At 43.1% G+C, this 12,262-nt stretch overlaps 1 protein-coding gene across 5 annotated transcripts in view; it reads right to left on the reverse strand.

Moving 5' to 3' along the window:
- SMARCA1 (SNF2 related chromatin remodeling ATPase 1) overlaps positions 1 to 12,262 on the reverse strand; it is a 68,049-nt gene that overhangs the window by 21,284 nt on the left and 34,503 nt on the right. For 4 of the 5 annotated variants that reach the window (XM_075573428.1, XM_075573427.1, XM_075573426.1 and 1 more), the window contains 5 exons: positions 12,103 to 12,251; positions 9,379 to 9,498; positions 7,945 to 8,055; positions 5,454 to 5,567; positions 309 to 431 (listed from right to left, as the gene is read on the reverse strand). In XM_075573428.1, the coding sequence (XP_075429543.1) occupies positions 309 to 431; positions 5,454 to 5,567; positions 7,945 to 8,055; positions 9,379 to 9,498; positions 12,103 to 12,251 (617 nt within the window). Of the gene's footprint in view, positions 1 to 308; positions 461 to 5,453; positions 5,568 to 7,944; positions 8,056 to 9,378; positions 9,499 to 12,102; positions 12,252 to 12,262 lie in introns of all 5 variants that reach the window. The other variant, XR_012788431.1, reaches the window with a different exon arrangement.

Raw genomic sequence — 12,262 nt, forward strand, 5'->3', positions numbered from 1 at the left:
TTACTTATCTCTACTAATATGAACCCAGGGTGCTTATCTGCACACCCATTATAGGATTTGCAGTGTGTCTAGCATTGTCAATTTTAACACCCATTATTTTATTTGCTTATACTAATAAAGTTATTTTAATTACTACAATTAACATACAGAGGGGCAGCACAAATGCTATTACTTGGGGTTCTTTCCTTCAGCGTTTATAGTTATTACCCTACCCATTAGCACCGCTCCCTACCCTACTGTTAAGATGATGCGGGGGTACCCATATCTATTTACATATTGCAATTTACAATATAATATTTGCAATGTACTTGTGCGAGAAGTTTCTCTTTTTCTTCCGACTCTGCTGGGCAGAGAGTCTCAGCTTCATCAATCTTTCTCTGTTCTTCTTTTTGTACCTGAGATGCATTTGGGAGGTCTGAATTTCTAGGGACCTAAAATCAGGAGTCAAGAAGTGCATAAGCTGTGAAGGAACAATGTTATTATAGATTCACACCCATATCAATCTTACTTTACAGCACACACTACATAAATGGAGCAAGGTAAAGCTGATAAAAGGATTGATGGAGTTCTCACCACACAGCATTTGTCACAAAGAATAACATTTCAGCTGTTTTAATAACCCAGCCATAGCAGTAAGGGATTTTTAGAACCATGCCACATAAGTAGCACTCTGTAGCACTGCTTATATTTCACTCAAATGCAGCAACAATGAAAAATAACTGCAGTCCGGGCAAAGAGCAAACCACCATAAAAAGTTGGTGCTTTTTATTGCTAAGACTTTTTAAGAAACAAAGTACCTAAAATTTAAAAAAAGAAATCCATAGGTCTCTCTGTAGGAAATAACAGAATGTAATGATATCGAACTCATTTATTAAATCACTTTAGCAATGTTTATTTCAAAGCAGTTTATTTAGTGTTGGAAGGCATTGAAACAGATGTATTTGCAACATGCTCCATACTGTACAATACTGTTTTATTACTATTACCATTTACCAGGCCTTTTAAGGCGCTCTACATACATCCTTTTTTATTTTCATGATGTAGCAATCTCCGAGGTATCCACTTGTATGTGTTACTTTTTCAGGAAATAGCAGATTTGTTGTCTCTTGATTAAATTTTAAAAAAAGGTAAAAAAAAAAAAAAAACGACAAATACTGAATATTTTAACAGTGCTCTGGTATCCATTGGCTTGCTCAAAAAAAATGCGTTTTGAAGGATTGCCCCGTAAAGTGGCTAAATCCTATAATTCATATCAAAATGGTTAACACTGTGCGTGTCATAATGCATTTTTTTGTGGGTACTCACCAGAAAAGAGTTCGGATTTAGTATTTCAGAATAATGTATTTTCTATGCGATTTCTTGCATTTATTAAATGGATTTCCCCAAAAGCCATTTAAGACATAATTTTTTTAATAAAAGTCACTGCTACTATTTTTTCTTTTGTTACAAAGAGGCAATCGAAGCTAGTGGGGTTTTTTTCCCTTCATTTTTTAAAGACAGGATTGAAGCAGGGGGTTTCCAGAGCTGAACCCCATTAATGTCAGCTACAGGGACCCCGCTTATCTCCGTAGTGGGTGCCGGTAGCCAATCCAGGGTTTACATTATGGCTGCTTTTGAAAGCTCCTAGGCCCTGTGGGACAATAAGAAGCCAAGACGTCCCCTGGTGCGGCTTCCTATTGGCCCATGTGACCAGGGCCGTCTTAACGTATGGGCACGCTGGGCAGTAGCCCGGGGGCCCCACAGCATAGGGGGGCCCCACGCGCCCGGCCCATGCGTGCCCACCAATGCTCTCCCCCCGCCCGGCACCCCTGTCTGGTAAAATATGAGATATAGTACCGGACATGGGATAGAGCAGGGCTGCTGCTGCTAGGGGGCTGGGCAGCAAGTGATTGGTTGCTGCTGTGTAATTCAGCCAATCGGGAGGTGGCAGGAGCCTGGGGGGTGGGGCCAAAGAGTGGAGGAAAAGCATCCAGCAGAGAGGTGAGGCTATGTCTGTGTGTCTCAGTGTCCTGCCTGTGTGTGTCCTGCCTGTGTGTATCTCAGTGTGTGTCCTGTCTGTATGTGTGTGTGTGGGTGTGTATGTGTATGTGTGTGTATGTGTATGTGTGTATCTGTGTGAGTGTATGTGTGTGACTCAGTGTGTGTGTGTCTCAGTGTGTCTGTCTTTCTGTCTGTCCTGTGTTCTGCCTGTATACAGGCATACCCCGGTTTAAGGACACTCACTTTAAGTACACTCGCGAGTAAGTACATCTCGCTCAATAGGCAAACGGCAGCTCACGCATGCGCCTGTCAGCACGCCCTGAACAGCAATAGCGGCTCCCTGCCTGTACCGAAGCTGTGCGCAAGCGGGGAGATTATAGAGCCTGTTACAAATGCGTTATTTACATCAGTTATGCACATATATGACGATTGCAGTACAGTACATGCATCGATAAGTGGGGAAAAGGTAGTGCTTCACTTTAAGTACATTTTCACTTTACATACATGCTCCGGTCCCATTGCGTACATTAATGCGGGGTATGCCTGTATGTGTGTGCCTCAGTGTGTGTGTGTTTGAGTGAGTGTGTTTGAGTGTGTGTGTGTGTGTGTGTGTGTGAGTGAGTGAGTGAGTGAGTGAATGTTTCGGTGTGTGTGTGTGGTGACAGACATAACATACAGTACTGGCAACGTTGTTTAATTTCTCACTCACCCTTACTTTTCTTTTACTATACTAACAGTCTTCCCATTTTCAAGATCTATTAAAAATAACCCGCATTGTACATTCTCAGAAAGGCTCCATAACTCAGCTCTCATCACAGCAGCATTGCAATCTCTGCAGCACTCTGAGGCCTCGTTCAGGGTGCCAGAGGCAGAAGTTGGAGGGAGGGCGTTCGGGAGGGTGTTCGGGAGGGAGGGCGGCAGTCTGCTGGGCAATGTGTGTTCATCCTCCCAGCAGACTTTTTCAGGAGTTGAGGAGGCGGGGAGGGGGCGGGGCTACAGACGGCAGGTTAGGGATCCAAGTTGCAGTCTTGAAATCATTCTCAAGAATGATTTCATTGGCTGCCGAGGTCCCAGTGACGCTGCTGCAGCTTCAAAAAACTAATTTTTTGTTTATTGAAACTGTAGCCTGCGTCAACTCCCTACTTCGGAGACAGGGCAGCTGCTACCCTGACAACCACAGTTCACTTTAAATACATTGTATCCCACGGCCGCACGCATGTCAGCACGCCCTCCCTCCGAAGCCTGCACCCTGAACGAGGCCTTACTTACAGATCATCCCCAAGAAGGCAGAGCAGGTTACTTATTCAATGGCATGATTTAATGTGCAATTTAAAGCTGGATTTTGAAGTCTAAATTTGAAAGCTAATGTACTAATAATGACAGGGAGGGGGGGGGTGAGAGGATGAAGGGATGGGGAGAATGAGAGAGGATGAAGGGAGGGGGTGAGAGAGGATGAAGGGAGGGGGGGTGGGGGGATGAGAGAGGATGAATGGAGGGGGTGAGAGGACAAGGGGGGGAGAGAGAGGATGAGGAGGGGGTGCAACAATCTTGGAATTTGTGGGAGGAGCAGTAAGATCAGTATTGCTCGCCGTGTACAGTATGACTGCAGGTCAGTTATTTATAAATGATCTGACCATTACATAATTTGTTCTACATTTCACTCCAAGCATGCACCAATTTGCACTATTTCATATTCTATTTCCTAAAACAATCCTCGGAAGGGTGCTCCCTCCCTCCCTCCCACTCCCTCCCACTCCCTCCCACTCCCTCCCAAGACTCCTCCCCAGATTTTTTCTGAAATAGAATATAAATTGGTGCAAATTGGTGAATACTTGGAGTGAAATTTAGAACAAATGACATAAGTCAGGTCATTTATAAATAACATTCTTCCCACCAACGATTCCCGAGCGCGTCGCACCTTTCACCATTGTGTCCAGTATTTTTGGACAAGCCACCTGGCCGCCCTACTCGCTCTCCCCCCGCCCGGCACCCCGGCTCAACTCGCTCTCCCCCCGCCCGGCACCCCGGCTCCGCTCGCTCTCCCCCCGCCCGGCACCCCGGCTCCGCTCGATCTCCCCCCGCCCGGCACCCCGGCTCCGCTCGCTCTCCGCCCGCCCGGCACCCCGGCTCCGCTCGCTCCCCCCCGCCCGGCACCCCGGCTCCGCTCACTCTCCGCCCGCCCGGCACCCCGGCTCTGCTCGCTCTCCCCCCGCCCGGCACCCCGGCTCCGCTCGCTCTCCCCCCGCCCTGGCACCCCGGCTCCGCTCGCTCTCCCCCCGCCCGGCACCCCGGCTCCGCTCGCTCTCCCCCCGCCCGGCACCCCGGCTCCGCTCGCTCTCCCCTCGCCCGGCACCCCGGCTCCGCTCGCTCTCCCCTCGCCCGGCACCCGCTCGCGTCACAACCGCTCGCAGCCTAATAGTGCAGCACTTCCGGTGCCTGCTGCTGCTAGTGAGCGCGTGGGAGGCTGGGAGGGACAGTGTACGCAGGGCCCCGTGCACTGCTTTGCCCGGGGGCCCTAATGTTATTAAGATGGCCCTGCATGTGACACAGGATTTAAACTGCAAAAAACTACAGGACATACCGGCACCCCCTTTGGAGGCAAGTATCTCTGGAAGCAGGGTGTCCCCAGAGCTTAAATGAATGGGGTTCAGCTCCCACTTCTTTAATCTTATATAAAAAAAAATGAAAATAAATAAATGACTTGGATTGCTCCTTTAAGATGCAGGTTGGTTGGAATGTGAAACCAAATAATTAGGTTCCAGTTACCGCAACAAATATCTGTATGTGCAGAAGTATAAAATGCATTCTTTAATAACAAATGTTAAAGTAACACTACAGTTAAGAGTTATACATTCATTTCTTTTACACTTAATTATTTACAGTAAGAGAACATCTTTAGTATAATTTGTGAAGGAATCAGATGAACAGATTGATTTGCTCTTTATCACGACACAACCTATCAGGTCATTTATGACTGCTAAACATAGCCAAGATTCGTACTCCATTTTTACATGATGATTAAATAAATTGAAGTCCAGTAGACATATTTTGGATTCATTATTTCACCAGACTTTGATTTATTTTCCCCAGGAACTTTAAAAGTGCAGAAGTTCCAATCAGTCAAACTCATAATGATGCTGTGACTGTGTCATGTACAGAGAAAACTAGCCGTTCATGTTTGCTGACCGAGCCTTAAAACAGAATAATGATGTAGAGCAGGGCTCTTCAAATAGTTCTCTAAAGGGGTCAGCTCAGACAACATGCACTGTATAAGAGTCACATCAAGGCCAGCGGCCACATACAGTAGTAGTTTATACTGCATCTTGTTCCCCTGAAGGGCGTTTAATTGAAACAAATGGTATTTGAGTTAAATGCAATGATCATATGGAGATGATTAAGATTATACCTCAAGTCCATTTTTGAGAAATGTAGAGAGCGGAAACATTTAATATTATTTGTATCACCAGCATTACCTTATACCCTATGGTCTTCCTATAGTAAAGAATTTCTTTCTCCAACAGCTCAAACAATCGTGGGGGGAAAAATTGAAAGTCTTGAATGTTGGGTTGCTTTGGGGGCCGGGGGGCCTTAAACAAACAGAGATTGTAAAGAATATTTAATCAATTTGTGAAATGTATATGACATTATAGCTAGGTAAGGCTACATTATTCATCCAAAGCAAGGCAGAGACATTTGAAATAAAAAATTGGCAAGACAAATGTGACTTGTTATTACATCAAACGATAACAAATGAGATAGATCCCAAAAACAGTTTATGCTAAATTGAACTTCTGAATTAAAACAGAAGCTGCAAATCGTACCAATTTCTCAAAACATTTCCCTTTTTTTTTTCAGCTTACCTGGACTAGTGCTGATCTGTGGTCTGCCAACCTCTGGGGACCCCCAGCTCCCAGTCACCAGGTAAGTTTGTCCACTGGGCAAGAATGCTTGCCCTGTGGTCAAAAATGGCAGCATGGTTAGGGCTCACTCCTGTAGTGAATTAAAAGTTGCAACGTCATCAGGAGATTTCCCGACTTTTTATCCGTGACCCCGCAGCCATATTTACGGTAGAAGCACTCACAGCCATTTAGATGGCAAATTCTTTTTCTATTAGTCCAGAGTGGCACACGGCTAATTTGGAAATCTATATGGCGCGCAACATTTTTTTTTATATTTTAGTCCACAGCCTACACATCTAACAATGGTTACCAGCCTATTGGCCAAACATGACTGATAGATCATAGAGGGGGGTTCGGCGTGTTGGAATGAGTGATGGAGTTAGATGTGCCTGGGTGGGAGGTTACAGGTTAGGCATTCTTTGGTGAGGGGATGGTGGGTGTAAAAGCCTTTGTATGCCATGGCAGCATGGCAATGTCGTACCAGCCTATATGGCAGGGCTTCCAAACTCCAGTCCTTTAGAACACACAACAGGTCAGGTTTTATGGCTACCTCTGCTTGAGTGCAGGTGGTTAAGTCACTGATGAGCCACTGATTGAGACACCTGTGCTGAAGTCAGGATATCCTTCAAACCTTTGGGGGTTCATGAGGACTGGAGTTGGGAACCACAGATCTACAGTATGGCATGCAATAGATAGATAGTTAAAATAAGGCGAGTTCAGAAATACAGATGCACCAAGACTTACTGTCCCCAGCGCCGTAGACGAAGAAGAAAAAATCCTTGGTGCCAGGCACAGTGCCATCACCATCACGCCGAGGAGGATCCATGCTTCTGAATGGGTCCCCCCGCCGTGTTAATCCTTCGGTACCATGAACACGCGTGGCCGTGGTACCGAAGACGTTAAGGCGTGCTACAGCTGTATTAACGCTTTAGTTAACGTATGATGCATGACTTCATGGCCACTATGATTATGGTTATTATCGATTATGACAGTTATATATTACAATTCAATATACACATGGCATCTTTGATATTAGGGATAAAATTAAAAATGTGACACTTTTACCAACATTTTTTGGGGGAGGGATTAGCAAATTAACTGCCGTCTCACAAAAAGAACTGTGCTGATAAAATTCTTCACAAATTAGAGTCTAAAAAATATTCGGGAGAAGATTGTTTTCCAAAGTTGCATTTTCAGATGTTATTGAATAGGGCCCTAACTTTCCATACATTCTCTGCGTGTTTACCCTGTGTACAGTAAGTACATGAAACTCTGTATACAGTAATGTTATCTATGCCAGGGGTGCGCAAAAGTGGGGGGCGCGGTGGTTACAGAGGCCCCGCGCTCTTCCCCAAGGCATTTAAATTAAATGCCGGGGCTTGGTGTAAGGCCTCTGTAAATCTCTCTTACCTGATGGTCTGAGCTGCCTCTTTGGCGACGCGTCGCCATGACAATGCGGCGTCAAATGTCAACGCGTTGCCATGGCAACACAACGGCACATGACGCCACAAAGCTCCGAGCCGGAATGGGGAGGGGGGCCGCAAACAGAAAAGTTTGTCCCCCCCTGATCTATGCCGAACGGTGACTTGTCTATAAAAAGGTAACACAACTCTTAACAAATCACCACATCCCAAGGTCCGACACACCTACTTAAACTCTGAAATCAAGTTTTTATTCTCCAACTCAACGAAATATATATAATTAAATTATCTACGACTATACTATTAACTGCAGATGCACTTAACCGCCCTCGTAAAGTTCTGCATATACTGTTGGCGCTATGTAAATAAATGTATACACACACACACACACACATACACATACACACACACATACATACATACATACATACACACACACACACACACACACACACACACACACACACACACACACATACACACACACATAAACACATACACATACATACATACATACATACATACATACAATACTAATTCTCTCAACAACCAAATGTGAGATCTCTGCAACATAGCAATACGACTTGCTAGCATCAATTGTACAAGTCTACAACATGTATTAATAGTGTAAAATATGTTTTTACCTTTGGAGCTTTGGGTTCACTAACACGTAAAGCATCTCTGAAATATGCATCCACGGCATAATTAGCTTTGCGCTCCCGTTTTGGGGGCTCGATCCATTCCATCAAGCTCAGCTAAATGTATGAGCAAGAAAGAAAACATGTGAGAACGGTCTCCCCTTTACTGGACATCACAAAACAAGATTATGGTATTTAAGTGGCCTAATTAAGATTGTGCACCAAGAAATGAAATTATAATTCTGAACTCCCACTTGATGACTCAGCTGCAATGAATGGAAGCAGGGGTTGCCATCTCAAGCCTCAGACCTCAAGTGCCACCACCAGATCAGGTTTTAAAAATATCCCTGCTTCAGTACAGGTGGCCGGTCGTTGACTGAGCCACCGATTGAGCCACCTGTGCTGATGCAGGTATATCCTTAAAACCTGACCTGGTGGTGGCCATTGAGGACTGGGGTTGGCCACCCCTGAACTAGAGGAAGGCAATATATTTTTAAAACAACATGAGAATGTGACAGAAGAAAAACAATGTCTGTCTAGATCATTGGTAGAGATACAACTGATTAGAATCCTCGTTTCATACACTGACTTACTGCACAATTCCAAATGTCATTTGTGATGCCACAGTACAACGCAATGTAGGTAACTTAGGCTACGCTTATAGTGCCAGCGACGGCAAGCTGCGGTCGCTGGAAAAACCAAATTGAGATAACTTCAAGGGACCGAGGCGTTGCTCCGTCGCGCCATCGCGCTTACTATAAGCGCACACGACGGTAGCAATGCATTTGTTTTGACGCAACGTCGCGTCGTTGTCACTATAAGCGCAGCCTTACAAGCATTAATTATGCTTCTCGAAAATAGTTGATTACAATTCAGTCATTCAGTTTTCTCTGCTCAAGATTGCTAACCACACAGGGGTCTATGTATTGATTCATGGCAATTTCGCCTTTAAAATGACTTTAACAATGTAGTTTTGTGTATGCATCACTGGCTCTTTGCATTTACATGATCCCCTAGCCCTATCCTATGTGGGTTGGATATACTGTATACCGTGGGTAGCCAACTCCAGTCCTCAAGGGCCAACTACAGGTCAGGTTTTAAGGATATCCCTGCTTCAGCACAGGTGGCTCAATCAGTGGCTCGGTGCTTAAGCATGGATATCCCCAATACCTGGCCTGTTGGTAGCCGTTGAGCACTGGAGTTGGCCACCCCTGCTTTATACAGCAAGAGGATACATAATTAATATTTTTTTAAGCCTCGTCATACACCTACTGTAATCTGCCTACGATATTTGTGCATCAAACATATAACAAGTTGGTGATCTATTTTATTACATTTGGCCATCAACAAAATTGGTAATCACTCACACTGCACAACTTTAAAACTGTCTATTTTGTACATAGAACCCAATATATCACTCTTTTATAGATACAATTTTACCTTTTGTTTTTCTCGGTAATCTTCACCTTCAAAGTTGTATAAACTTGTTTCTGTGTCCATAGAGAAATTTCTAAGTGAGCTCTCGCCCATCTTTTCCAAACGCTCTGCCATTTCAGCAGTCTGAAAAAACATCGTTTGAAACCCCATTTAAAAATGGTAGCATATTAAAACATAAGCATTTAGAATGTCTGCTTAATCATTGTTATTTTTTTTTTTAATTTTAACAATACGCATTTTATCTAGTGCGGACAGTAAACACATATGAATCTAAATTATTCCTTTCCAAAAAGTGTACAATTTAACTGCTGTGGAGCAGTGTCAGAAGCAGGATAAAAAAGCAGCACTCTGCCGTTGAGCGACTAAGGCCGCGATTATACCAGAAATCGTGCGCGACGGCGCAGCTTCAAAACAATAAAACGCAATGAAAGCGCACATACCAATCACGACGGTAGCGCCGCGACGTGCTACTAAGCTTTTGTCTCATGAAGACATTTGAGATTTTGTTTTTTACAGGCGATGGCTGCATCACATGATTCACTAAGGTAATGTACATATAATAACTTTATTTCATATTGCATATAGTGCTTTTTCCCACTGAGACTCAAAGCACTTCACAATTACAGTATAGTACACAATACTGTACACAGGAATTGTTTCAGACAGTACCTGCCTAGATGAGTTTACAATCTGTATTTTTGGTGCCAGGGAGATAAAGTGACTTGCCCAAGGTCACAAGGTGCTGACACCGGGAATTGAACCAGGTTCTGAGCCACTCCTTCTCCCTAGCCAAAATCTTACTGCTAAAAGATGCCTTCTTCCTGACAGGCTTTGAAGTACAGTATAAACTGGCATGCGTTTCTTTATTCCAAGCTTTCACAATAGCTCCTGTATCTTGGAGGTGTGCATTTAATGATTTCACTGGTTAGAGGTTCAACAAAAGTTCACATTTAACATGCTTGTAAACTCCTAGCACTTAAGCTGTATGAAAACTGCATCCTGTAAATCTTACTTTATTTTCTCCTATGAGGGTTTTCAGAGACAAGAAACAACAGTACATATTGCAAAAAAAACATACCAGTAGATTGTATTGCACCGTTATATGGCAGCAATAAAATTAGTTCAAGTAATTAAATACAATTTGTATTACTCTGCTCAAAACATCACAATGGCAAATTATAGCCTACAAGCTTGTTTTTGTTTTTTTGTGTGTGCGTGTACAAGTTTATCTGAATTCTAATAAGCAAAAATAACTAGCATAGGAAGAAAAGGATGGGATTGTTTTTCAGTTATAGTACGCCTGAAGAAGGTAGTTGGAGTCTTGGAAATTAGTGTTCCACTAGTGCTAGAAACAACTCTTATTTTGGTCTTTTAATTTTTATTCAACCCATTAAACGCATCAACGCAACATTTTCAGCATTTCAAATTTTCTCCCAGTGTGTATACAAAGGTCACTTTTGCGTCTCAATATGCAGCATGATTTTGCTTGGCTGTACTTAAAATAAGACATTAGCCTGTACCTATTTCAGATAAGAATATTTGTACTGCACAGACATCATTATTAAATTACATGAGGAATAATCCAGTTAAATGCACAATCTCAAAATGCATCACATTTTAGCAAGCCACTTTACTGTTCCAATTATGATTCATTTTTACTGAAAGTCCCCAACATGAGCACAAATATCTGAACTAATTGTCATAACCTAATAAAGAGATAAGGCTTGTGTACTCTTTGTAATAACATAAGACAAGTACAGATCTAAGCTTTTCTTCCTGGAAAGGTTAACAATTCTGTACTGGAGTTGTGTTGCTGTTCTATGGTAGGAGCACGCATAATACTGAGGTTTACTTGGCCACAGGTGCACAACCATCAATATCCTCACACAAAGGGGAATCAGCAACATCCATATAATCCAAACAGTCAAGTCACAATACAAAAAAAACATATTTATTAGTTAAAAATGATCAACGTTTCAGTTCAATGTAGGACCTTTGTCAAGATTGGAGTGAAATGTTGATCATTTGTAACTAATAAATTGCTTTTTTTTGTATTGTGCCCACTGGCGTGCCTTCATCTTTTGGATTATATGCCATCTGATGTAAAACATACCATCATAATAGATTGTCGTTGATCAAAGTTCAAAGACTATGGCTCTTATGCTAAAGAATGCGAGAGAGCCTTCTGTATACAGCACTATAGCTCCGAACGCCCCATTGATTTCAATGGGGGTTTCCGTGTAAAAGCACCAGATCGCACTTTATAGGATATGGGGCAATAAGTGCAATAAAGAAATTGCCTTGGTCCAGTAAGGAAACTGTGACAAATGATGCTAACGTGTTAGGGAGCACAAGATCTTTTTATAGGTTTTAGAATGTTCCAGGAGGTCTTGTCTATGTTTTCCGTTCTTTTTTTTTTTGCCCGCAAATGTTTTTTTTCAACTGCTGCCTGCTGTCAAAAGTGCATGAATAGACTGAAAGACAATAAACTTCAACTGTTATCTGTTTCTTCTCTTTGTGGAACACAACACAATAATGGACTCTGGCTTTCTGAAGAAGCTGTATAGAGCAGGGGTTCTCAAGACCGCCCAACAGGTCAGTTTTTAAGGATATCCCTGAACCTGGGATTTCCTTAAAACCTGACCTGTTGGGTGCACCTTGAGGAATGGAGTTGAGAACCTTTGGATTAGAGGACTTGGAGACCTGAAAGACAAATCAGGATGTTACCTTCTTTTCCCCTCTTTCTAGAATCGTGGTTATATCTTCATCTGTCAGCTCACTATCCTTTGAAGCAAACACATGGGTGGCTCCATGGCGAATCATCTGCAGCATTTCATCCTTTGCCAGTTTGTTGGAGTGCTGATCTATTAACCTTCCTAGATATAAT

This window comes from Ascaphus truei, chromosome 16 (genome assembly GCF_040206685.1).
Source record: "Ascaphus truei isolate aAscTru1 chromosome 16, aAscTru1.hap1, whole genome shotgun sequence".
NCBI classification, from domain to species: domain Eukaryota; kingdom Metazoa; phylum Chordata; class Amphibia; order Anura; family Ascaphidae; genus Ascaphus; species Ascaphus truei.